The 27996-nt window shown below is 46.6% G+C and overlaps 1 protein-coding gene across 1 annotated transcript; it reads left to right on the forward strand.

Annotated features, from left to right (window-relative positions):
* On the forward strand, positions 1 to 27562 carry LOC311312803 (ATP-dependent 6-phosphofructokinase, platelet type-like; the record flags this gene model as incomplete). Its single annotated transcript, XM_084442811.1, has 23 exons — positions 1 to 85; positions 3679 to 3752; positions 4581 to 4661; positions 4858 to 5047; positions 6048 to 6213; positions 6410 to 6454; positions 6684 to 6792; positions 7903 to 7998; positions 8392 to 8487; positions 10441 to 10533; positions 10897 to 11022; positions 12255 to 12319; positions 13079 to 13148; positions 13820 to 13966; positions 15375 to 15445; positions 15704 to 15791; positions 16704 to 16856; positions 20140 to 20304; positions 21406 to 21467; positions 22664 to 22775; positions 23099 to 23198; positions 26699 to 26804; positions 27409 to 27562. The coding sequence occupies 23 exons, from the start codon at positions 1 to 3 to the stop codon at positions 27560 to 27562; spliced, it is 2454 nt and encodes an 817-aa protein (XP_084298937.1).
* Positions 27563 to 27996: the final 434 nt, after the last annotated feature.

The following is a 27996-nucleotide window of genomic DNA, read 5'->3' on the forward strand; positions in this document are numbered from 1 at the left end:
ATGCCAGACACGAGGAAATTCATTGAGAACCTCTCAGGAGCGGGGAAAGCCATCGCGGTGCTGACGAGCGGAGGGGATGCTCAAGGTACCGTGTGACAGATGACAGGCGGAGGCAGAATGTGCCCTGTGACATTGTATCAGCGAGGACGCCCGTAGAGGGCGAACAACTCCCGTTAAAATAGCCAGGGAAGGAAACACACAGGAGGTTGTTATATCGTTGGCCTACATCAGTTAACTAGATAGCCTACCGAGTTGCTGTTAGAATATTTCAATCTTGGAAATAGGCTACAATAGACTAATATAGTTAGCTAAATCCTGGACATTGGCAACTAATAGCATTGTGCGGCTAGCCAAGTCGGCTAATGCCACAACACTGATTTGAAGCATTCCAACAGCCCTGGCAGAAATACACTACATTCAAGGACAGGTGACAGACAGGTGTTTCAAACATGCGTTACTGTATTTAATTATGGTCACAGCGGTATTTCATTCTGGTCAGCTATTTTAAATCAGGCTATCCAGATGAATAGCCTACTTAAGCTGCTATGGCAACTTTGGTAGTAAGAACCAGAATCATTGCATTGCGGATTTAGTTTGTGCTTTTCTTATGCAAATTGTAACACATTCAGTAGCATAGTTAGAATGTAATTGGGCCTACTCCTACTGTCGGCTACGTGCCGACACTTCTGCCACCATGAGTTTGCAAGCGATCCCCCAATCAGGAAGTCACGAGTTAATAACAAGCTGCCCGTGTTGCAGTGGTATAGTGTTGACTGCAGAAGTGGCTATAGCCCACTATTAACAGCAGCAAATATTCTGAAATTGTAAATTTTTTACATCAGTGGTGGATCAATAAGTGGGTATAGCCTACTGTGGATAAAGAAGTGGGTCTGTACCTCCATATGGCTTTACTACCCTACGTACTACTGCCTTGCGGGCATCGCGCTTACAAAATCATTTAGATAAGGATTAACAGTCTTTTTGCGCTGCCCCAAGCGCCTTGTTAAGGATGTTACGACATGTTCGAGATAATAATGTGTACTGTCTGTTTGAAATAATCCGGGCATACCGCTCCAAACTCGGGGATGCCCACAGTTCCCCGTGTAGCGCTGTCTACGTGAGAAGTTGCATGATGCATGCGGTCATAGCCGCGTGTCCCTTGGAGCGCAGTCAATTGAAAACCAGTCATGTGCATTTCCGGCATTCCCTGTGAGATTTTTTTTTTTTTAGCTGGGCACACTTGCATCATTCTTGAACTTTTAAGAAGTAAAAATACCACACAGGCGTAGGTGAAAAACAAGGGATGAAGGTGGAGCCAATATGTTTGTTTTTGTTTTCTCACATGGAAGCACAAAGCAGCACATGGAGTCCAGGTGAAATTCTTTGCCTACAATGACAGGTGAAACTGGTGAATCCACATAGAACACTTGAGCCACTTAACGATCGAGCGGTATGTGATCCATAATGGGAGAAAACCTGGGTTGTATGATTTCACCTCCAGAGTCTGATGATTCACACTGAGGTCTGGAACATGGCCAGAGCCTAGGTCATGACACACATATCACCTACTGTAAGCCACAGCAGGCCAATTTCCAATGGTGAAGCGCGTTCAGCTCAAGGAATACAGTACACTGTCTACACAGCCATCATATCGTCATTATGTTCGGTGTTTGACTCAGACTGAAATAGGAGCCGGCGCTCACCACTGCTGTTTGTAGTTAAACAGTACTTTTGACCCCATATTTGTTCTACAGTAAAAGTCAAGAGGTCAAGCTCAAGGTGTAGGAAAGGTAGATGTGGCGGCACTCAGCTAAAGTGAGCTTCTGCCCAAGTCAAGCACTGATGAATATTTCATATAGGGCTTTTCCTGGTATGGGGCGGCCTCCTCCTGTCCACATGTCGAAGTGTCCTTGGGCAAAGACACTGAACCTCAAATTGCTCCCAATGAGCAGGCTAGCACCTTGCATGGCAGCTGCCGCCATTGGTGTATGAATGTGTGTGTGAGGCCATTGTAAAGCACTTTGGATCAATTATATATATATATATATATATTATAGCTATATATATATATAATATATATATAGCTAGCTATATAAGTGCAGTCCATTGACCATTTACCATTCCTGATTAATTGAATTACAGTCGTGCTATAGGCTAGGCCTGCTGCATTGCCAACCCCTCCTGTACCATAGTAGCTCTGACCAGCGTTGATTTGCTGGTCTGGCTGAGAGGTGATAGCTGGTCAGGTTGATTGACTCGGGACACAGGGGAGTATTTGAACGTTGTCTGCATGAGTGGACACCTGCTGCTGGGTCCCAGAGTAGAGAGTATTCTACTGGAGCATAAGGCCCCGGCTACACTAGTCCATTGTGTTTGGTTTTTGCCAGTTGATTTGATTTCCATCCGAATTTCTGGATAAAAAGAGTTTAGCCAAGGAGAGTAGTAAAGCTGTCAGAAATGTTGCACCCGCATTCTATACAGTATATACCAACTCAAACAGACACTAGTCAGCGGATTCTACTCCTTTTCGGTCTGCTTTCTGACTGTCTAGTGTGGCCAGGGGCCCGGGGCCAAGTATGCATTAGTCCATCTCTGAGCAACTCAGATCACACTTGACTGAATGGCAGGAACTGACACTGACAATGTCAAACACTTTCTTTATAGTAGGTAGTGATCTAACCAGTGGTTGAGCAGTGCTTTCTCTCTCTCTCTCTCTCTCTCTCTCTCTCTCTCTCTTTCTCACCCTCTCACTCTCTCTCTTCTTTTTCTCTCTCTCTCTCTCTCTCTCTCTCTCTCTCTCTCTCTCTCTCTCTATGTATAGTCACAATAAGGCCATCCTTAATAATATGGTTTTGTAACAGGAAATGACTGATCTCATATAGAAGGCGAACTACAGCAGAAACGGTGATTGCTTAATAGGCATAGCAGTGTATTACACTTGGTCCACAAATGTTTGTGCACTGTGGTCTTCATATATCTGGTCACTCGCTCCTCTTCTCTCTCCTGTTTCCTCATAACAAAAATCATCTGACCAAAGCTCATGATCCCTGTTGCTTAGTAACAGCATGTCAGCTCACTCTAGTGACGAGCACGCCGGCCGTGTGGAGAGAGCCGGGGGAACCAGAGCTTTAGGCCCCTCCCCTAGTCAGCCTTTCCCCAGAGATCTGCCAGACCAGCCCTGCAAAGCCTCAGCCACTATTTCAGATGTATCCGTCAGGATTAACTTGACATCGGCGGACAGAGCGCAGAACGACATCTCCCCTGACCTTAACTCTCTCAGTAAAGACCGAATAACAGCTATGCTGTGAGGGAGGAGTCGGTTAGCATTTTACCAAACATGGCGGTAAATCCTGCTTGGGGGTTGGGCCTGTATGTCCTGTATGCAAACGCACACGCACGGGCGCGTGCACACACACAATAACAGAGATAACATTTTTGGAACTAGAGCCCTTTGTCATAGAATAAATGATACTGATAAGAGGTAAAGAAAGAAATAAACAAATATTCAAAGAACTTAGTTGGCACATTGAGATTTGTATCACTGCAGACTGTAAACATTGTGGTAATATTTAATCAGCCTACGGAATTTTTCCATGGATGAATTGGCAAAACAAAATGGCCTCAGCTTCAAGTTACATCCCACCTGTACATGAATCCTGTTGTTTTCCTTCCTCCTAGGGATGAACGCAGCGGTCCGGGCGGTGGTTCGGATGGGAATCTATGTGGGAGCCAAAGTTTACTTCATTCGTGAGGTAAGTGTCTCATCAGTTGTGCAGCAAGCAGTACAGTATGCTTGTTCTGAACTAAGCTAAGTTGTACATCAGTCTGTTATTCCCCTCAGTCCAAAGTCTTTGGAATCTCCCCCGAATAATCTGATTCCCGGCCTTATCCCAGTTTGTCACACAAGGGTTATCATGGGTATTCTCACACAAGCTTTATTTATGGTCTTTTTAGACAAGTTTATAGAAAACATCTTAGATTACATTTGACCCCTCTGTATCATTTGTGTCTAAGACGCGTTGTACAGTGCAACGCATGTCTTACTGACCAGACAGGCTTAGAAGAGTTCCTGCCCCTTCTAGAATCCCTACATTCAATCCCTTATCATTTTACCCCAGGGCTGTTATGTGATGGTCCTGGCTATGACAGCCCACACGCCTTCTGTTACCGGATACCGTTTAATCTGTCGGCCTGTCCGTGCCTGCGAACACATTACCATCACTGCAACAGGAAGGAAGGGACGCTTTTTCATCTGACAATGAAATTGGATTGAAGTTTGATAATGTGATAACTTGCATTATGCATTATAATACGGTCAAATGTTCAAAACAAGCTGCTTGTCACTCCAATGAACACGCAAATGTACAGTGTGAGATGTTTGTATTTAGTAACTTCAATAGTCAGCTACATACCTTTATGTATGTGAAGTATGTGTTGTCAGTGTTTAAAAATGTGTGAAGATTTGACATGATGAATCCTCAAGACACCAGTTTTAGAACAGAGAGACGTTCTAGAACTATTAACTGCTTAGAACAGTCGTACATGAACCCGGTTGAAGCCACGTTTGTTCTGTGTTCTAGGGGTACCAGGGCCTGGTGGATGGGGGAGAGAACCTCATCCAGGAAGCCACGTGGGACAGTGTCTCAAGCATGTTACAAATGGTGAGCACGCCAAGTTACTGTAACGAAAACACGGACCTCGTACTCATGTCGTTCCCTGACCTTACTCACGGTCAACTATCTGTGATCTAAAAAGAACGATCTAGAACTTCCAAACACATCCGAAAACAAACGTGAAACAGTCATGTTATACAGCAGCGAGTGATCGGTCCCACGTGCATTTGTTGTGTCACGCCAGGGCGGCACCGTCATCGGCAGCGCCCGGTGCAAAGAGTTCCGGACCCGCGAGGGGCGCCTGAAGGCGGCGCTCAACCTGGTGCGCCACGGCATCACCAACCTGTGCGTGATCGGAGGAGACGGCAGCCTGACCGGAGCCAACATCTTCAGGGAGGAGTGGAGCAGCCTGCTGGGAGAGCTGGTCCAACAAGGTGGGGAGACTCTTCCTCTAAGCCAGCCAATGATCATAGAGGCCGTGTGTGTGTGTGTGTGTGTGTGTGTGTGTGTGTGTGTGTGTGTGTGTGTGTGTGTGTGTGTGTGTGTGTGTGTGTGTGTGTGTGTGTGTGTGTGTGTGTGTGTGTGTGTGTGTGTGTGTGGGTGGGTGGGTGGGTGGGTGGGTGGGTGGGTGGGGGGGGGGGGGGGGGGGGGGGCAGGAGGAGCTGCTGTGGAAGGAGGTCTCAAGGAAAGGGGGCTGTAGAGAAATGGGTTCGGAGAAACCTGAGAGAACTGCGCTTGTCACAAAGCAAGCCGAAATGTGTCTTTTCCTCTTCTGCCTAAACCGCCTATCCACATTCTGTCCATTTGCGTGGGAGCACAGGTCGACCCACACGAGCACTGCCCCCTGGACTCTACGAGCTGGCGTTAGATCCTAATGTAAACGGGTCAGTTGAGTGTGTGTGAGGTGGAAGGAGAACGGGGGTCCTACGGAGGCTCTGTCCAGAAAAATCTCCAGCCCTCCGGCACTTAAAAACAAAGCTACAGACATTTGAAATAAAAATGCTACTGTAAATAGCCCTGCTCTCTACTCTTGGGCAGATCTGGCATATATTTCCAAACAGTGATCTACACCTGACAGGCGCTGCAGGGTCGAGTTAATCGAACCATTAAGATGGCGCAGGAAACGGGATGAATGAGAAATCCTCAAATTAAATTAGTCCTGGCGGCCAAAACCTCGCGTCCGCCCAGGGGAGGTGTGACGGTCAGGCTGACCTGCTCCAGGGTTTCACGTCATCTCAACAACAGAGACGCCTCCCTTCTGACATTACAGTCAATACTTTGTTCATAGATAATTTATTATATGACACTGTACATGAAGCCTTGAAATGTTTAACTTCCTCCAGAAAAGAGATCTATTATCTACAGTCAATTCGATCTGTTATTGAGTCAGGCGACATCAAAGCCTGCGTTTGTCTCGTAATCTTCCGGCCCCAGGATCGATCGATGCCGACGCTGCCCAGAAGTACTCGGTCTTGCACGTGGTAGGGATGGTGGGATCCATCGACAATGACTTCTGCGGCACAGACATGACGATCGGCACTGACTCCGCCCTGCACAGAATCATGGAGGTGGTGGACGCCATCATGACCACGGCCCAGAGGTCAGGAATACCGCCCTGTGAACACACGGCTTAGGCTAGATTAGATTTGAATTAGAGTGTACTTTACTAATTTAAATGAATTAGACTTCATAACCTTGGCTACAATTTACGAACACTTCGATATGACAAATTGTTGCCTCACATGTTCTCAAAAAGATTACAAAAAGTCAAAGTTCATCTTGTCCCTGTCTTTCAGCCACCAGAGGACCTTTGTTCTGGAGGTCATGGGCCGACATTGTGGGTGAGCAGGAAGTTCCAAAACTCACAGGAAGTGACAAACTTAACAGACACCAAGTCACTGTAGTGTTGCATACTGTATACAGTACTGTATTTGTGTACTGTGTGTGTGTGTGTGTGTGTGTGTGTGTGTGTGTGCAAGCGCGCGTGTATGGTATGTGCTCACGTGTGTGTGTGTGTGTGTGTGTGTATGTACTGTATGTGTGTGTGTGTGTGTGTGTGTGTGTGTCCAGGTACTTGGCCCTGGTCAGTGCCCTAGCTTGCGGGGCAGACTGGGTGCTGATTCCGGAGATGCCTCCTGATGACGACTGGGAGGAGAAGATGTGTGAGAAGCTGTCTGCGGTACTGTAGCTGCTCCCCTGCTGATACCTCACACACCCTGATACCTCACACACCGTGATACCTCACACACTCTGATACCTCACACACCCTGATACCTCACACACACCTGTATCTGCTCCCCTGCTGATACCGCACACACCCTGATACCTCACACACACCTGTACCTGCTCCCCTGCTGATACCTCACACACACCTGTCTCAACCCAACCTGTACCTGCTCCCCTGCTGTGATACCTCACACCCCTGTCTCAGCCCAACCAGAGCTGGGGGCCACCTAGCTCCTCCCACACAGTAGCTCCTCCCACACAGTATCGGGACTGCTTCCTTTCTAGCCTTTAATCAGCCCTTTGAATGAAGAAGCTTGTCAAATAGAACGCCATGGAACAGAATAGAATAGAAGGATATTGTTAGGGCTAAGATAACTTAGCAAGCAAAGGCTCACACCTTCGTCCAGAAGTTAAACTTTAAAGTTTATTTGCAGTGCAACGGAAAGTGATACATCCTCAAACCAGAATCACAGTTTCAGCGATCTGTTACTTCAGTCTAGTGATCTGTTAGAAATACTACAGTCTTACATAGGAATTCACGTCATCACATTACAGTGCAGTCATTTAGCTGACACTTTTATCCAATGCCCAGAAGTGCATCTCCTTTCTAAAACAAGCGACTAAGAGCATAATCTAGTGCTGAAGGCAAAGTGCAAGAATAGCAAACTAAAAATACAATAGGTGCCATAGAATTGTGGTAGCACTTCTTGAAGGGATGAGTTTTGAGCCTGCAGCGAAAGATGGGCAGCGACTCTGCTGTCCTGACGTCCAGACGTCACGACATCTTAGCCATGTCCTGTATTCTTAACATTCCCTCTGGGTTGTGGGAAGGGTCATGTTACATGGATATTATCATCGCCATGGCTCTTTCCCAGGCACCTGTATGCACAACCTGTTCAATTAGCACCCTAGGAAAAGCGTCCTACAAGTCATTAACTGATAACAGTTCTTAATACAAAGAAATACAGGTCTCTAACGTTTCTATAATTTTTATGCCATGTAATGTTGTCTTGTGTGTATGACGGTGTGTTCTTTTTGGGAATGGCTGTGTTTTATGGTCCAGACTCGCTCCAGGGGTACACGGTTGAACATAATCATAGTGGCAGAGGGAGCCATTGACAGACATGGGAAATCTATAACCACTAGTTATGTCAAGGATGTGAGTACCTGAGCATGTTGTCCGGGGCAAAGCAAAAGCATGGAGGACCGATGGTGCCTAAGCAGTATGCCGGCCAATCAGAGCAGAGCGGCCTTAGCGTCGCGTTCGTTGGCCCCTCCCTTCATACCGTATCACGAGGGAGAAGGTCAGCAACGTTAGGACTAAATGCACCAGGACAGCTCTGGTAATATCTAAAGGTCAGGGAAGAGAGGAGAGGGGATCAACCTCTCCTCTCCGTCCGAGCCGTGACGATGGCGGCGTTTTGGAACGAGAAGAACAGATGCTCGGCCTCGCCGCAGACCGCCCAGTCACCGGCCGTCCTCCATCTTTTGCGAGCCCATGCCAAATCCGTTTGTTTCAGCTTCCTGTCCTGTTTCTCTCCCCCGGATGTAGAACCGCGCAACCAGGAAAAGGCTCAATATCATTATAGTAGCAGAGGGGGCCATTGATTCTAAGAACAGGCCCATAACCTCAGAAAACGTGAAGGATGTGAGTACAGCGCCAGTTTGCCCTCGGGCCCCAGTAGCTGCCCTGGGACCGCGTACGCCTTCTTCTACTGCCCACCCCCCGCCCACCCCCGCCTTGGTGTGGCTGCTCTGTATTGCTCTGCCTTCTGGAATGCTCAAATACCCTCTCTGGTAATAAGGCAGCTTGGCCCCGCCTCCTCCGGGCCCTCTGGTAAGGCAGCTTGGCCCCGCCTCCTCCGGCTCCCCTGACTCCGGTGACCCGCCCCCCCCCCCCCCCACGCTAGCAGGCACGCTGCTACTACTGTACATGTTTTGTACAGGGCTATGAGAAGGACACTAATATATTTTTGCTCCACACATACACGCATGCATTTAACTGTTTTGAGCCTTAATCACGCTCATGAAAACCGTACGTACTATGACACGGCATAATATTATTTATTTCCGGTTAGTCAGGAGCTGAACGGCCAAACATAAGAATAATTTAATTCTAACCCTATCACACAATAAATATCATTTTAATGTACATAGTGCTGTATATGTCACAGCTTTGGTGCCTAAGCTATGTGTTCAGCTTCAATGCAGCCTAAAAGTCCCAACTAACATGACTGGAAAACAGGGTTTTGCATGTGCTTCATAAAGTATTGTCCCTTTCCTGACAGTCTAAGCATGTGATGATGTTTCCTACATGTGTGAAATGAAGCACGTCTAACTGTATGTATGTGATATGGATACATGAGTCTTCAGATTATCCTCCTTTTTAATTTAATCTCCAAAGATACCTCTGTAGTTTTTAGGGATGCACCGGTTGCAAAATTCAGGGCCGATGTTTAAAATAACAATCCGGCCGATGGCCGATGTTTATTTTATTTTATTTTTATTCCCCCTTTTGTGCCAGGGAAACAAAGAAATTATGCCCATGTTCGGCCGATGCATCGGTGCATCCCTAGTAGTTTTATTTGACTGTGATATACTGTAGCTTGATTGTTAGGAGCAGTGGTGGAAATGGACGTGATTCACCTGGGAGACCCTCGGGGTCTGAGAACTAGACCCTTCTAGGGGGGCCGGGGGGCCTTCCCCCTGTGAGAAATTCATCTCAATTATTATATTCTGTATTCTGGTACAATCATTAACCTCATTTGCATTTTTTACCCATAAAGACTTAAGTAAATGCAGTTATTACAGTAGCTGTAAGTGATCAGACTTCATGATATTTTTGAGTGGGCAATGTGGGGCCATTTTAAGGTTAATGTAATTTCAGCTCAGACATAATGAATTAGATGGGCAACAATAACTAGAGCAGGCCCAGGCTGGTGCTGGGAGACAATCTCCAGACTCCAGACACCTCAGACGTGACCACTAGACACGGCCATGATACACTTTCTGAGGGAATGGAAACGTGCCATGCTGAATATAGCAGAACAATTGAGGTAAAGTCAACACGGATAGCTTTATTTTGAGCTAATCTAGTTTATTTGAATATCAAACTATTGACACACGTAAAACTTGATACTATAAGATTGAGTTTGACTGCAATGTCAGACAGTCTGTTGCTCTTGTCTGGTCCAGATTTGAAACGTTAAACTAACTTCTCATCCCACTCATTTTTGCAACTTTGTAACTACAGTAACTTGCTAGGGGATCTCTAGGTGTTTTTTCCTTGCAGAAGTACTCAGGGGCAGCATTTCTATTGGTTGACTTGGGTACTTAAGTATGGATACCGGTGCAGTGCATTGTGAAATCCATATATAAAACATTCAATAGAGTTGGCTCTTCACATTTTAGTTCCAGTGTGTTCCGGTCCATTTCCACCACTGGCTAGAAGTAGTTTTAGTGCAGATATTACGTTGGTGCTTTAAAAAAAAATCATCAGTACAAAATTATTAACTCAATTATTTAGAATGTTCAATACAATTTAGAATAGAATTTTAGAACCTGTAGAATGTTGCTGACCCATGTTGGTGTTCTGTGCCAGCTGGTGGTGCGGTGTTTGGGTTTCGACACGCGCGTGACCATCCTGGGCCACGTCCAGAGAGGAGGGACGCCCTCGGCTTTCGACCGTATCCTGGTAGGTCTTATACACTCCAAGGTGCACTTGATTCGTTGGTCTTAGTGCAGTGGAACCAATGGAATCACTAAGAGAATAAGTCATTGCACACTCAATAAGTTGAAACAAGCCACCCCTGCCCTCCACCACAGCCCTCAGACTGTAATCCTGTAATCCTGTATGCTTCGTAGCGTAGCCTAGCGTAGCCTCTTGGCTCTAGGAGGAATCGCCGGTGGTTAAGTTAAGCACATTAACATTTATAGATTTATACCCTAGAGGATGAGATTATCTGTGTGTGAGAGAAAGACTTGCTAATGAGTGTGTGTGTGTGTATGTGTGTGTGTGTGTGTGTGTGTGTGTGCCGTGCGTGTGTGACCTCCCCAGGCCAGTCGTATGGGTGTGGAGGCGGTCTTTGCCCTGCTGGAGGCCACACCGAGCACACCAGCGTGCGTGGTGTCCATCTACGGGAACGAGTCGGTGCGTCTGCCCCTCATGGAATGTGTACAGATGGTAAGTACTGTTCTTGCCCCAGGCTTGGCCCTTTGAAACCACCGCACACACACACACACACACACACACACCGTCATCACAATAACAATCACACATTACCAGTTCTCTAACCACAATACAAACAGCTACCATACTGTACATAGTATTTATACTTATAATGTGTGGAACATTCAAAGTAGAGGACATGATGGTTGAGAAAGAAGAGCAGAAGATCAACTTCAGTTCTCATAACAAGTGACAGTAATGTTGTATTATGTTATTTTAGGCTTAGGCCTAAAATAGGCTTAGGCACGTGTTTGTTTATGTTCATCATAATAGCAGTCTGTGACAGTAGCCTCTCAAGCTAATGGCGTAGAGAGAGAGAGACAGAGCTGCTGAAGACGACCTGCTGTAGAAGTGGGATGAGTGTAGTTTTTGAAGTGGGATGAGTGTAGTTTTTGAAGTGGGATGAGTGTAGTTTTTGAAGTGGGATGTGTAGTTTTTGAAGTGGAATCAGTGTAGTTTTTGAAGTGGGATGAGTGTAGTTTTTGAAGTGGGATGAGTGTAGTTTTTGAAGTTTTAGGCACGTGTTTGTTTATGTTCATCATAATAGCAGTCTGTGACAGTAGCCTCTCAAGCTAATGGCGTAGAGAGAGAGAGACAGAGCTGCTGAAGACGACCTGCTGTAGAAGTGGGATGAGTGTAGTTTTTGAAGTGGGATGAGTGTAGTTTTTGAAGTGGGATGAGTGTAGTTTTTGAAGTGGGATGTGTAGTTTTTGAAGTGGAATCAGTGTAGTTTTTGAAGTGGGATGAGTGTAGTTTTTGAAGTGGGATGAGTGTAGTTTTTGAAGTGGGATCAGTGTAGTTTTTGAAGTGGGATGAGTGTAGTTTTTGAAGTGATAGTGAATCATTATACTTAACTATTCTGACTGGTGGTCAGACTACTATAAGATGGCCTAGCCACAGCCTGCTGTCGCTTAAAGATAGGATCATTGACTCCTCAACCCTTATCTGAAGTACACTTGTTTCCACACTTTCCTCAAATAGCCGCCCCGCCATCCCCTCCCCGAATTATCTTGGATAGTGAGGTGCATACTGAATATTCTACGGTACCTTTCTGGAATAGAACTTGCACACCGAATCATTGAAGTCTATAGTTCATTTGTGTGGCGTGCCGTTTAAAAAGCTGCATATCCTATAGACTTTATAGCGCTCTTGGTTGAACTGCATTTGAATCTGCCTTCCGCCAACAGACTCAGGAGGTGCAGAGGGCCATGGATGAGAGGAAGTTCGACGAGGCAGTGAAGCTGCGCGGCAGGTACGGTACAGAAGGCGTCATTGCCTCTGGATCCAGTAATATCAGACGTTCTTCCATCACCGAGCACTGTACAATGGAACAGTTAGAATAGTGGTTAGAATACCCCCCACCACCACTAAGGCTCAAAGTATTTGGGAAGGTTTAGAACCTGTCGGTTGAGACAGTGACCGAGCGGTTTCCCATACTGCTGCAATGGTAACCTCCCCCTGACAGAGTTCTGTGACCCTGCCTGGTCAGAGAGGAAGTTCACACTGTTCTAGTACTGTATGTAAGCTCTCCCCGATGTAGCTCCGTGTCTGACTAGCAAACTGTCTGGTTAGCAAACTGTCTGGCTAGCAAACTGTCTGGCTAGCAAACTGTCTGACTAGCAAACTGTCTGGTTAGCAAACTGTCTGGCTAGCAAACTGTCTGGCTAGCAAACTGTCTGACTAGTAAACTGTGACTAGCAAACTGTGTGGCTAGCAAACTGTCTGACTAGCAAACTGTCTGAATAGCAAACTGTCTGACTAGTAAACTGTCTGACTAGCAAACTGTCTGGTTAGCAAACTGTCTGACTAGCAAACTGTCTGGTTAGCAAACTGTCTGACTAGCAAACTGTCTGACTAGCAAACGGTCTGGCTAGCAAACTGTCTGGTTAGCAAACTGGTTAGGAAACTGGTAAGCAAACTCTCTGGCTAGAAAATGAGAATATTTATACAAGTTTCTGTCAGGTTTTACTGGAAGCTAGTTTTCTCATATTTCCTTTCCATGTCCTCACAGGAGCTTTGAAAACAATCTGAGGACATACAAACTCCTGGCCCATCGTAAACCAGAAAACCATCGTCCACCAGTAAGTAAGGCCAATAAGCCGTGAGGTTCCTGAGCTCTCCTGCTGGTTCCCCATGTCCTCCCTCTGCTAATGTAGGCCTAGTACTCACTCTGCTCACCCACACCTCCCTGCCCCAACTGAACACGTTTACTGTTCAGACTTACCACATTTTGTCTTGTGTATTTTATGTTATATTGCTGCAGCTTTTCATATTACTGTATTTGTATTTCTTTTATTCATTATTATTGTTATAGAGTGTCTATGACAGGAGGAGCTCTCAAGTATGCATTTCATAGTACGTTGTACCCGTACCCGGTACTTATGACAAATAAAGCTACGTGAACTTGATCCCTAGTGACAGATCAGTCAGACAGACAGAACTTCACGCTCGCTTGACCCCAGTAGTGACCAGGTTTCTGATATTGACTGGGCCAGACGAAACATTTTTGCCGTTAAGCAATAGCCTAGTTTAAACCGAGCTATCTAATCATCATGTCTTTTGTTCATATTTCTGAAGAGGAATTCACATAGCACAATCTAGCTTAATCAATGCAAATGTTTATCCTCCTCTTCTGATTGTGAGCTGGCATATTTTTTTGTCTCACCTCAGGTTACATCTGTTGGTCTCTCTCTTAGCATTGGGAAATCGTGACGAAACTCACCCTTGTTTTATTTTGTATATTTCTAATCAGAGTGGTTTCAACGTGGCCGTGGTGAACGTGGGCGCCCCCGCCGCCGGCATGAATGCCTCCGTGCGCTCCGCCGTCAGGGTGGGCATCTCCGAGGGCCACAAGATGTTCGCCGTCAGCGACGGCTTCGAGGGCTTCTACAAGGGTCAGGTGGGTACCGCACCGCCGCCCTGTGACGTGCTCCTCGCCGGGCGATGATGTCATCCTCACTGTTGACGGCCAGTGGGACCGGAGGGATAATCGGCCGGGATTTCTGTTAAACGGGTCGCTCTCTCTGACGCCCCCTCCCCCGTCCCCTCCCCTCCCAGACTAGCTGAGGCAGTACCCCTCCTCACTGACAGGGGGCGGTGTTTACACCACACAGCCCTCCCTGAGACCTCAGATGTCTTCTAAACACGCCAGTGATACGGGGGAAATACAGCAAAGGTTACAGCACACATCTCGTAAAGATCGCAGAGGTCTTCTAAACTCACCAGCGATAAGGTAGAAATACAAGCTAAGCTGTATTTGACTGGCTGATGTTTCATGTATACTATTTTCAAATGGCTCAAGTGGTTTGAGATGAACAACCAGTCCTTTATTTCCCTCCAGAGTTTAGCATCCCCTTCAAGGTGTGATAATTATTGCAGTGTAGTCATCAGTCCCCAGTGTCCAGCCTACAGCCTCCAGGCCTAAAGCAGATTAGCCCAGAGAGTTGTTGTTTTTGCTGGTGCACTCCTGATAGGATTGGCTGCTATGGAATACCGTCTTAGTTCTGTATTGGAGGTTCCACTGGCGTTCTGCTGGGGATGTTCTGCTGGTACAGCCTGAGACTCGCACTGAATTGCCGTTAAGTTGCACTTCACTATTCAGTCTGAACAGGCTCCCTTTGCAGCCATTCCCTAAGATGGCCGTTGCCGAAGAGAGAGTCCTCAGCGATTAGTTCATCCCCCAACCAATCACTGCACAGTTTAACTCCATCTTCGCATTCAAAGGTCACTGATTGGCCTGTTTGGAGTTCCAACCGATAAATCACCCTGGACGAAAGCAACTCCAGACCCTGAATCGCATTTCGCAAATGAAAGGGGTGTGGGATTCAGGTGCTGGTAGCCAGTCTACTGCTGGTGTGTTGGAGAGGGAGACTGTCATCACTGTGGAGCTAGAGTCTCTCTCTGAAGACAGACACTACTGGTGAACTGTTCTTTCATGTTTTGCGAAATTACATTGATGACACACAGTACCCCCCCCCCCCCTCCTAACTGAACCGTCAAGACTAAAGATTGATCGACTATTCATTGATGAACGACCTGGAGAAGCGTACATTAGGCCAGGGCGATTGCAAAGCAATGCAAAGTGTGTCGGCATTGTAATTAATGACCAAAGATGGTGCCAACGGCAACGAGCAGACCTCAGTATCCTTTTAGCTAATGGTCTCGATAGACGTCCTTCAGGAGGAGAGGTGTTGTTGAGCTGAAAGGAACGCTGCAGTAAGCAGAGAGAGAGAGAGGGTCAGGGGGCCAGCTGTTCCCTAACTGCACGTTACATTGTGAAATGAACCTAAAATGTGTTTGTGCCTCAGATAAAAGAGATCTCCTGGGCAGACGTGGGCGGATGGACGGGTCAGGGAGGGTCTCTGCTGGGAACCAAACGGTAACGTGACTCACCAGGAAACCAGCAACGCTGTGTAATGTTGAAATCCAGAGGACCAAAGCAGACAAAAGTATCGTTTTCAACTGTCCTGTTACTCCCATGAAACTTGTCGCTACTGTACATAAAATAAGTAAATAAGTTGGTTAAGTGAAGTCAAGTGGTTAAGTTGAATGAGTTAAATGTGTTGGGTCTGTGTGGTGTTTGTTTGACCAGGCAGGAAGGTTTTTTAGTTCACCCTCTTGTTAATCCCTTCACCAGGACTCTCCCTGCAAAGTACGTTGATAAGATCGCTGAGCAGATGAGGATATTTGGCATCAATGCATTGCTTGTCATTGGAGGATTTGAGGTATGTGAATGCCTTTTCTTTTTTTTTGAGTATATACCTCTATGATTGTAGTTTATTAAGTTTGTGTGGTATGCAAAATTGTAAGGAAAAATAAATAAATAATAATAATATAAAAAAAAATATATATATATGGCTATATATAAAATGTAGGCACATTTCTAGTCATCTTAACCATGTATTACTGAGTCATCTACAGCATGTTATAGTTAGTGTTAAGATAGAAAACACTTATGTTGATGTTGCCAACCCTGCTCCATCATTCCCCTCCTCTGTAGTCCTGCTGTAGCTCACACCCATATAGCAGCCGCCATGCACTTGTAGTTCTCTGGCACATAACCAGAGAACTACAACACAATATGTGGAGAAAACATTGTATGAGAGAACTGATCTTGGGTCCTGGTTCATTTCTGCGTTTTGAACGTCTCCTTAGTTGACGCAGACAGTAGATGCTTTAGTTGAAACATTCAAACCGTTGAAATGAAAAGTGAGCCAACAATCTTGATATTTTAAACTGTGAAGAAAGTTGACGATTTGGTCTTGATGTGAGTCAGAGAACAGCCTGCTTTTCTCTCCAGCCAGTTCACGCATCCCTCTGTAGAGCCTCACCAACGTGTCTATGTTTGTGTTTTGTCCGTATGTGTGAGTGCGAGTGTATTGTATAATACTGTTATTAGTGTGTGCGCGTGTGTGTGTGCGTGCGTGCGCGTGTGTGTATGTGTGTGTGTCTGTGGAGTGGTACCTGTCAGTTTCATTCTGCTACCCGTTGTGATAGACCTGGCTCTCCCATTGGCTCCCTCTCACTCTGTCCTCTATAGTACCACCCCCCCCATACCCCCCCCAACCCCACCTCATCTCACCCCTCTCATCTCACCCCCCAGCCCCCTCTAAAGCCCCCCTGGCTCTGCCTTGCAGGCCTACCTGGGACTGATGGAATTGTTAGCTGCCCGCGGGGTCTATGACGAGCTCTGTGTGCCCATGGTCATGGTCCCCGCCACGGTCTCCAACAATGTCCCTGGCTCAGACCTCAGCATTGGGGCAGACACGGCTCTGAACGCCATCACCGATGTAAGTCAGCCAGCCAGAGTAGCCCGTTAGCCCTCTCCAGCCGATCTCCCTCTCTCTCTCACACACACGCGTGCACACACACACACACACACACACACACACACACCGAGACCCTAACCAACCAGCCAGCCAGCCAGCCAGCCAATCAATCACAAAACGAGGGGAACTCGTTGAACAAACCAGTCGCTCGGCCGACCTTTGACCCCCTCCAGCCTCTTGGTAGGCAGAACGAGAGAGAGTGCATGCAGTAAAACAGAAAGACAGACAGACAGACAGACAGTGCATACAGTAAAACAGACAGACAGACAGACAGACAGACAGACAGTGCATACAGTAAAACAGACAGACAGACAGACAGACAGATAGACAGTGCATGCAGTAAAACAGACAGACAGACAGACAGACAGTGCATGCAGTAAAACAGACAGACAGACAGACAGTGCATGCAGTAAAACAGACAGACAGACAGACAGACAGTGCATGCAGTAAAACAGACAGACAGACAGTGCATGCAGTAAAACAGACAGACAGACAGACAGAGTGTCTAGACTGACCAAAGCCAAAGCAGAGCCGGTAGGTTCCAGGTAAGTGAGTGACAACATGGAGGCATGCTGTGACGTACCCGTGTGTGTGTGTCTTGACCGCTGTGTCCGTTCAACTCACCCTGCCCTCCTTAACCCTGTTTGCACCCCCCTTCCCCTTAACGAAGATGAGTGGTTAACCGTGTTCAGTAGCCAGGCCTGCACTAACCCTTCCTGCTCCAACTAACAAAGTACTATGTACTTACAGTATATAGAGTATATATTATAGAGTATTAGTAGTATGTAGAAAGTAGCTTATACAGTTGCTATAGAGCAGTTTACTTTTAACATCATCCATGTTACACCGTTATTGTAGCAGTTTATTATTCTTGAGGACATCTACTGTAGTTTCTTTATTCGGGTTTTGTGCCAGGATTATAACTAGTAAAAAGCTTTTTAGGTTTGTAGGTTTTTATATTTTATTTTATATTTCATAGGTTACTTTTGAACAGTGAAGTACATCCTCCTGAAACAGATTCCTTAGTATGATTCTATTAGAGTTAATATATTCGATTAGAGAGTATAGAGCTACTGCAGATGTCTGGGCCCAGGCTTGGCCGCCATCGTCTGCCCTTCCTCCACCATCCTCGTCCTCAGTGTGGACTGGACCAGCGCCAGTGCTGCTTGCAGGTCCATCTCCAGCCTTGGCACCGCCTGGCTGCCCTAGACTCCAACGCAGCGGCGCCATGTCTGAGCTGTCGACGACACGTGCTCTCTCTCTCACACACACACACACACACACACACACACACACACACACACACACACACACAAACACACACACACACACACACCTGCGTGTTTCTGCAGAGTGCTCCCCCCACTGTGCCCTCCCTATCCCAAACTTTCCTTCCTTCCTTCCTTCCTTCCTTCCTTCCTTCCTTCCTTCCTTCCTTCCTTCCTTCCTTCCTTCCTTCCTTCCTTCCTTCCTTCCTTCCTTCCTTCCTTCCTTCCTTCCTTCCTTCCTTCCTTCCTTCCCTGCCTGTGTGTCCTTCGGCCTAACCCTGACCCCTCAACTCCTCCTGTCTGCCAAAGGAAAGCCAAAGCAGCTATCACACGGAAAGAGCCGGAATGGGCACGGTACGCTCCATACCGGGAGAGCCATGTGTCTCTCTCGGTCCCAAAGGGCGCCCCCCGGTGGCTCTAACGTGTTTGTACTGCTGCTCGCTTCAGGCGCTTGAGTCTCTGCTGCAGCTGTATGATGCTCGAGACAGCTATGAGGAGTTGTGCATCCCGATGTGTATGCTGCCTGCCACCATAAGTAACAATCTTCCCGGCACTGACCTTAGTATCGGTGTAGACACGGCCCTCAATACCATTGTGGAGGTAAGGGAGTTTCCTCCGCCCCCCCCAAACTAAACTTACTAGCTGTGTTCGGAATCGCTCCCTATTCACTATATAGGGCGTCAGCCATTTCGTTTGTAGTGCCGTTTCGTTCCCTATATAGTCCACTATTTATTACCCACAATTCACCTTGATTTGCAGGGAACAGTGCATGTACACCTACATTTTCTCCGTTCCCTAGGTAGTTCACTACATGGTGAACCCTATATAGGGAATAGGGAGTGAGGGAATGAGGGAGCGATTCCGAACACGGGTACTTTCTCACATTTTCAAATAGAATAGGGAGGGAAAGTAATATCATTGCCCCCTAGTGGTAGTGTTCCTAATGCCGAGAGAATGAATGGGATTTCTCATTGACACATCTTTTGACAAATTATATCCTCGTCTCCACCGAAAAGTTAGTAGAATGCCTTAAACGGCAAATACTTGGAGACAAACTTTAATAATTCTGGTGATCATAGTTGATTTTCAATCACAATCCGAATTATGAACATATTTTTTCTTAAATTCCATTAACTTTGACTGGAGGAATGAAGCAATTTCTTAAATTTGAAAGAAGGCGAAATACTGTTTGAAATTCTCACGGTTAGTAGGTTATTACTGTAAAGACACTCAAGTTTTTGTTTTGATAACTTCACCGAAATTGCTTCGTAGTAATTATTAGAAAATCCAGTCTATGGGAGTTTACATTGAAACTCCTCTCCGATAGGAACAAATCCGCTAGGGGCGCATGTTTTCACTTTCCCTCCCTATTGATACACACATTTTTATTATCTCTCAAATGTTTTGAATGTCCATCTCTGCCTTTCAAATGAAAATGCTGGTATTGTCTTTAAATAATGTCATTATAACGTGACTTTTTTTTTTTTTATAACAGTGTGATGTAACCCCAGAAACACACGTTTCTACAGCCTTTGATATCTCATATTTAAACATTTCTATGTGCTCTATCCTCCTCCAGGATTCCAGTGTTTTTGGTGAATACATGTACAACAGCGTGGGCGTGATCCTAGTCCAGAATAGCACCGGCATCAGACAGTTGGATAGTGAGATAGTTACTGCTGAATGCCGACGTGTAATATCGTTTAAAACGACCAGAATCAAATACCTAGAGATACGTGCTTTATCAAGGAAGTCTGGGTTTACAAAGGACATTTGTATTAAGAATTCTAGACATGTCACCTTTTAAAACTGCATGGGAAGAGGGTTGTGTAGTATTGTACACATCAGCCTTGGTTCTACACTTCACTACAGTTCAAGTGAATCTCACTGTGAGAGACCAAGGTTTTTGTGTCCCTTTTAAATCAACTCTGCGGTCGTCTGTTCACTGACTTGGCAAGTGTGTGTGTGTGTGGCAGACATGCGACCGTATCAAGCAGTCGGCCAGCGGGACCAAGCGGCGTGTGTTCATCATCGAGACCATGGGTGGGTACTGCGGCTACCTGGCCAGCGTGGGGGGGCTGGCCTCCGGCGCCGACGCCGCCTACATCTACGAGGAGCCCTTCAACATCAGAGACCTGCAGGTGAGACACACACACACACACACACACACACACACACACACAGCCTACATCTACGAGGAGCCCTTCAACATCAGGGACCTGCAGGTGAGACACACACACACACACTGTTACACACACACACACACACACACTCACACACACTGTTACACACACACACACACACACACACACACAGCCTACATCTACGAGGAGCCCTTCAACATCCGAGACCTGCAGGTGAGACACACACACAGTTACATGCACACACACACACACACACACACACAAACAAACACACAGTTACACACATACATAAACACACAAACACAAACACACAGTTACACACACACACACACACACACACATGCACAGTTACACACACACACACACACACACACACACATACACAAACACACAGTTACACACACAGACACACACACACACACATGCACAGTTACACACACAGACACACACATGCACAGACACAGTTACACACACAGACACACACACATGCACAAACACACAGTTACACACAGACACACACACACATGCACAAACACGCACACAGTTACACACACACACACACACACACACAAACACAGTTACACAGACACACACACATGCACAAACACGCACACAGTTACACAGACAGACACACACACACATGCACAGTTACACACACACACACACACAGTTACACACACACACACACTTACACAGACATTCTCACATACGCACAGACATTCATAGACTTTCACACACACACAAATACAGACGCACACCAATGCACACGCATTCACAGAAGCATTGTTGCAAGTTATTTTGTCAACCGAACTGTATCATATCATATTATGTGGAATGTGCATGGATATTCCAAAATCAAATCAAATCAAACTTTATTTGTATGGCACATTTCATACACAGAGGCAACACAATACACTTTACAGAGAGCAAAGGGGGATGGACATAGATCCTCCCCCTACATTTTCCAGAGGGAGGCAGAAAAAACAGTTCACCCAGGGGCCAGATGAGATTAGGCCCAGTGGATAGAAATGATTTAAGGAGCAACTCTGCCCCCTGCTGGTAGAGGGAGTTAATGCTCTGATGTTTCTCCTTCACCAGTCCAATGTTGAACACCTGAGGGAGAAGATGAAGACCAGCATTCAAAGAGGACTGATCCTCAGGTAATGATCCAGCAGATACCTCTCTTCACCTCCTCTTTCTCTTCACCTTTGATCTCTCTCTTCACCTCCTCTCTCTTCACCTCTCATCTCTCTCTTTACCTCCTCTCTTTCTCTCTCCTCACCTCTCTCTCTTCACCTTTCATCTCTCTTCACCTCCTCTCTCTTCACCTCCTCTTTCTCTCTCTTCACCTCTCTCCTCTCCTCCTCTCTCTCTTCAACTCATCTCTCTCTTCACCTCCTCTCTCTCTTCACCTCCTCTCTCTCTTCACCTCCTCTCTCTCTTCACCTCCTCTTTCTCTCTTCACCTCCTCTCTCTCTTCACCTCCCCTCTCTCTTCACCTCCTCTCTCTCTCCACGTCATCTCTCTCTTCACTTCCTCTCTCTCTTCACCTCCTCCCTCTCTCTTCACCTCTCTCCTCACCTCCTCTCTTCACCTCCTCTCTCTCCACCTCTCATCTCTCTTCACCTCCTCTCTCTTTACCTCCTCTCTCTCTTCACCTCCCCTCTGTTCACCTCCTCTCTCTCACCTCTTCTCTCTTCACCTCCTCTCTTTTCACCTCCTCTCTCTTCACCTCCTCTCTCTCCTCTCCTCCTCTCTCTTCACCTCCTCTCTCCGCTCCTCCTCTCTCTCGTTACCTCCTCTCTTCACCTCCTCTCTCTCCTCTCATCCTCTCTTCACCTCCTCTTTCTCCTCTCCTCCTCTCTTTCTTCACCTCCTCTCTCTTCACCTCCTCTCTCTCTTCACCTCCTCTCTCTCCTCTCCTCCTCTCTCTTCACCTCCTCTCTCTCCTCTCCTCCTCTCTCCTCTCCTCCTTTCTCTTCACCTCCTCTCTCTCCTCTCCTCCTCTCTCTCTCTTCACCTCCTCTCTCCTCTCTCTCTTCACCTCCTCTCTCCTCTCCTCCTCTCTCCTCTCCTCCTCTCTCTCTTCACCTCCTCTCTCTCCTCTCCTCTCTCTTCACCTCCTCTCTCTCCTCTCCTCCTCTCTCCTCTCCTCCTTTCTCTTCACCTCCTCTCTCTCCTCTCCTCCTCTCTCTCTCTTCACCTCCTCTCTCCTCTCTCTCTTCACCTCCTCTCTCCTCTCCTCCTCTCTCCTCTCCTCCTCTCTCTCTTCACTTCCTCTCTCTCTGCTCCCGGTTGTAAACAATCCTGTAGTTCAGTGTGTCCTCAGCCCTCTGCTGCTCTGTGCTGTTTGCAGGAACGAGAGCAGCAGTGACAACTACACCACCGACTTCATCTACCAGCTGTACTCCGAGGAGGGCCGGGGCGTGTTCGACTGCAGGAAGAACGTGCTGGGACACATGCAGCAGGTGCGTTATTACACAGCGCTGGAACCAGCCAGCTGACCAATCGGGGGTCATGTCACATCGAGTATGGGCTCTCAGACAGTGTGTTAATTCTAACACCGTATGATGACATCACAAAGTCAGAGAGAGAGAGAGAGAAGAGAGAAGAGAGAGAGAGAGAGAGAAGAGAGAGAGAAGAGAGAGAGAGAGAAGAGAGAGAGAGAGGAGAGAGAGAGAGGTTTCAAACATTGTTGATGCCCATGACGAGAAGGCAGGGCAGAGAGGACATGATGTCTTCAAGTCAGTCACCAACAAACAAACAAACAGAACTGTGGTTCTCTCGTCAGGGAGGGACGCCGTCGCCGTTTGACAGGAACTTCGGGACCAAGATCGCCGCCAAAGCCATGCAGTGGATCTCCACGACGCTGGACGAGACCTTCAGGAAAGGTACAGCAGAGCCATTTCTATTACATTTACAATTTAGTTATTTAACAGGACAAGTGACACCTATAGTCACAGTGCTAGAACAGGGAAGAGTTTTTATTTGTAGATTTTAGACATAAACATGATGTTGTTTGTAAGGCTGCAGTCTAGTTCAGGGCTATATTGGCAAGGACCTCACGATACGGTTGTATCACGATACATTGCAATACGATACGATACAATACACATATTGCGATACATTGTGGTACTCTACATACTTTACTGAACATTAACAAACACAGCTGAACATACTCCATCCCTCGCTCCCTGGAGGTGATCCTGAGGGCGGAGGTAAAGTAAGGACATTTTAAATCCATTTAAGACATGGATAATGTATCGATTAAGGCTGTACCCGAGTCTGAATTTTGGGAGTCGAATCAGATTCAAACCAGAGATTCGACAATTTGTTCATTTGTTCATTCATTCGTTCCTCCTTTTTCCCCCCATAGGCTGAGGGGAGACCGCGGGAGTCAGGACAGCTGTCAAACTTTAAACTCAAACTCGCAGGCAGCACAGTAAAAGACAACTATTTGACGATTGTCTCCTCAACTGCACATTTCAAAGTGCGTGAATAGGCTCATGCGTTGGGCAGCAGTTCATGTTTTTCCCGCCACTAAAGCATTTTGGCCGATGTTAGAGCTCAAAATATTTTTTCCAGCAGATATCTTAGTTAATACAAGAAGATTGACCAGGGAAAGCAGTTTTGTGTTGTGATATTCCGTTTGGGAAATGCACGTGATTTCTGGCGCATGGTAGGCTAGACTGGGCGCATACTGTAGTGGAGGGGAGAGGGGTTCCCTGCCTTCTTTCCTCCGCTATATCAGTCCGAAGTCTCCTTTTACTGCACAACTAATAGCTAGGTAATAGCCTTGGTCTAAAACCAATGATTGGCCTGTCCTATATAAATCACAAGAGTGAGTTGTCTTAACCCACCAGCGCATCTTGACAGTGGAGCAAAAAAAATGGCTGCTCAACTTAAAGAATCTCAGTCGCCCTAAGGGTCTCCCACTGATGATTCGACTCGTCGACTTTGAGGGGGCAGCCCTAGTATGGATTGAATTCTATCCTTCAGTTTATATACTGTCCTTCCGTTTATATACTGTATCTATCTATTCCCTGTCTTGTTCTGTATATTTCCCTTGTGGAAAAAAAAACACAAAAAATGATATATATATATATATATATATATATATATATATATATACTATCTAAAAAAAAAAGTATTGTATATATGTATATAATAGTTTTTTTTTCTGCATCGATACTGTACCGTGGAAAATTGATACAGTATCGCAACAAAAAAATATTGCAATGTATTGCTGTATCGATTTTATTGCACAGTCCTAGTCCAGTTATTCAATTCCTCTCTGTTTGTTTTTTTGTCTTATTTGCGATGCACATGGATGACATAAGATGAAGGTAAATATCCATTCATGGCTCCATATTGGTGACATCATCACCAGTAGACCCTCCCATACCAGCACAGTAGAGTCTCACGTCAAACACAGTTTAGTGAGCGTCGCTGCTTCTATCTATGGGTTCACACACAGCAGCCAAGACTGTTTTAGAATAGAGAGTTTGATTTGAAATGTCTTAGCAGCTCTAAAACTGTAGTTCTAACGATGTTCAAATCAAAACATATTCATATTCATATCAGTGTTTCCCCTAGGATTTTTTTCAGAAACTACTAGTGTTTCAGAAACGACTGATGTCGAGGGGCGTGTCACAGATACAGGGTGGACTAGTTTCACAGGGCGTGTCACAGATACAGGGTGGACTAGTGTCACGGGGCATGTCACGGATACAGGGTGTCAACAGTGTCATCATAGACGTGCACAGTAGGGCATTTATCGGTGCATTTCTCTACACTGAGCAGAAAGGAAACAAGTTCACATAACTTAGGTAAATAAATATTTAATATTTATAAATATTAAATATTATATTATTAATATTAAATATAGTATTTGAACAGTATTTACAATATTTATTTACAAAAAATATAAACATTACTGGAAAAAATTACATTTCCTGCAGAAAATGTGTGTGAATGCTGAACAACTGAAAATAAGTTGCAAAAGCATTGCTGAAAATGCATAGCCTAAATGTGGAAAAATGGGAACTTACCAATTTAGTCCACAACACATAGCTAACGTTAGCCTACAATGTATGTCCTACATAGCTGCTAACATAAGAAGACATAGACTAAACTGTGGTTACATTACTTATGTAGCTAGCTACAGAAAATAGCAACAGAAAATATTTTCATTTCATCATCTCTCACTCCCAGTCAGAAAATGCTAGCTGCGATGCTAATTGACTCCATTGACAAGCTAAGCTAAGTTAACGATCTAAAAGCTATTTTTGGCTTTTTGGGTCTTTCAGGAGGGGCGGGGGGTCCCGCTGGGGGGGCGGGCCGCCCCTCCAAGGCAATGGTAGGGGAAACACTGCATATTTCAAACAATAATAACACAGTTTACAGTGCAGGTTTACTTGGACCAAGAAGCCGTTGCCCTAGGAGTGACTGAAAGCCACATTGGTTCCATTGAACGGGCAGACAGAACAGAATTCAGAAGAACTACAAACATTTTAAAACTGCTTAGGCTGTCTCAGCTGTTGTATGTGCACCTGGCTTTAATGTCCAGTGTTCTGTCCAGGAGCTCGTCTAGATCTTAGGAGCTCTTCTAGACCATAGGAGCTTGTCTGGACCTTAGGAGTTTGTCTAGATCTTAGGAGCTCGTCTAGATCTTAGGAGCTCGTCTAGATCTTAGGAGCTCATCTAGATCTTAGGAGCTTGTCTAGACCTTAGAACTTGTCTAGATCTTAGGAGCTCGTCTAGATCTTAGGAGCTCGTCTAGACCTTAGGAGCTCGTCTAGATCTTAGGAGCTCGTCTAGATCTTAGGAGCTCGTCTAGATCTTAAGAGCTCGTCTAGATCTTAGTAGAAAGGACTGTAGTGATTTTATGTGCATGTTCATACTGCACCACCCTCTGCTCTGCTGCTGTTGTGTGTCTGTGTCTCACATCACTGCTGCTTCCCGCCACCATCTCCCCAGCCACCAACCCACCGGATCTCTGCTCTGTGTTGTAGCACTTCCTCCCCTCCGGCCTGTTATTCTCTCCTGTATATCTGATGCTTCCATTTGACCGAAGGGGGAGAGAGAGAGAGAGAGAGAGAGAGAGGAGAGAGAGTGTGATAGAGAGAATGAGTAAGAGAGGGAGAGAGAAAGAGAGAGAGAGAGGAGAGAGAGTGTGATAGAGAATGAGTGAGAGAGGGAGTGAGAGAGAGTGTGAGAAGGAATGAGAGAGGGTGTGAGAGAATGAGTGAGAGAGAGAGGGGAAGGCGAGTGAGAGAGGGAGATAGAGAGAGAAAGTGATAGAGAGAGAGTGAGTGAGTGAGAGAGTAAGTGAGAAAGAATGTGACTGAGGGAGAGAGAGAGAGAATAACTGTTGTTACTGTCCCCCCAGGGAGAGTGTTCGCCAACACCGAGGACACCTGCTGTCTGCTAGGAATGCGTCGCAGAGCCCTGGTCTTCCAGCCTCTGGTCCAGCTCAAAGACGAGACGGACTTTGTGTACGTTTGACCTCACATCTCACAGCAGCGCCCGCAATTATTTTCACACGCAAGTCCTCCCACGGTTCACTCACCGTCGGGGTTAAAGGTCTGTCTTCCACCAAGTAACAGTTAACGTCCGGTGATCTGGACATCTTCTCTCTGGGTCTCCCTCTCTCTTCTTTTCTCTTCCTCCTCTCTCCTCCTCCTCTTTATCCTTCTCCTCTCCTCCTCCTTTCTCCACTCTCCTCCTCTCTCCTCCTCCTTTCTCCTCTCTCCTCCTCCTTTCTCCTCCTCTCCTCCTCTCTCCTCCTCTTCTCCTCCTCTCTCATCCTCCTCCTCTCCTCTCCCCCCCTCTTCTCTCCTCTCCTCCTCTCTCCCCCTCTTCTCTCCTCCTCCTCTCCTCTCTCCCCCTCCTCCACTCCTCTCTCACCCTCTCCTCTCCTCCTCTCTCATCCTCCTCTCCTCTCCCCCTCTTCTCTCCTCTCTCCTCCTCTCTCATCCTCCTCTCCTCCTCTCTCCCCCTCCTCTCTCCTCTCTCCCCCTCCTCTCTCCCCCTCCTCTCTCCTCCTCTCCTCCTCTCTCATCCTCCTCTCCTCTCCCCGTCCTCTCTCCTCTCCTCCAGCCATAGGATTCCTAAGGAGCAGTGGTGGCTGAAGCTGCGCGCCCTGATGAAGATCCTGGCCAAGTACAAGACGAGCTTCGACGTGTCCGACTCCGGACAGATGGAGCACGTGGTCCGGCACAAGGAGGCGGACATCGCCTCCGCCGCCATGTGAGCCTCTACGGTGGCCTGCCAGGCTCAAGCCCACCCCACCTCGGAAGGCCGGCCTGTCTGTCTGCGTCTGAGAGCACCTTCCAGCAGCTTCATGCCCTGTGATTGGTCATTGCTGTAGAACCACTCCCATTAATTTCCCCGTCTGTCAGCCTGTGTGTCGATGCCTCCTGTAGTCACTCCAGCACACACACACACCCCACGTCCTGTCACTATCTTCACCACTGTCTTGTCACCAGAGCTGTGTTGTCTCTGTGGTGTTGAAACTGCACTTTGTCTCTGCCCTGTCAACTCCAGTTTCCTGAGTGTGATCCAGAAAAAAATCACACCCAGGTGGTGAAGTAAGCGCTGCAGCTTTATGAGCAATCACTGTCCTCTGGTTCTGGTGTGCAACTGTATTGGCTACTCCTGACTGGTCTGAATCTCCTGCTGTGAACG

The sequence above is a fragment of the Borostomias antarcticus genome (genome assembly GCF_949987555.1).
Source record: "Borostomias antarcticus genome assembly, chromosome: 9".
In the NCBI taxonomy this organism is placed as follows: Eukaryota; Metazoa; Chordata; class Actinopteri; order Stomiiformes; family Stomiidae; genus Borostomias; species Borostomias antarcticus.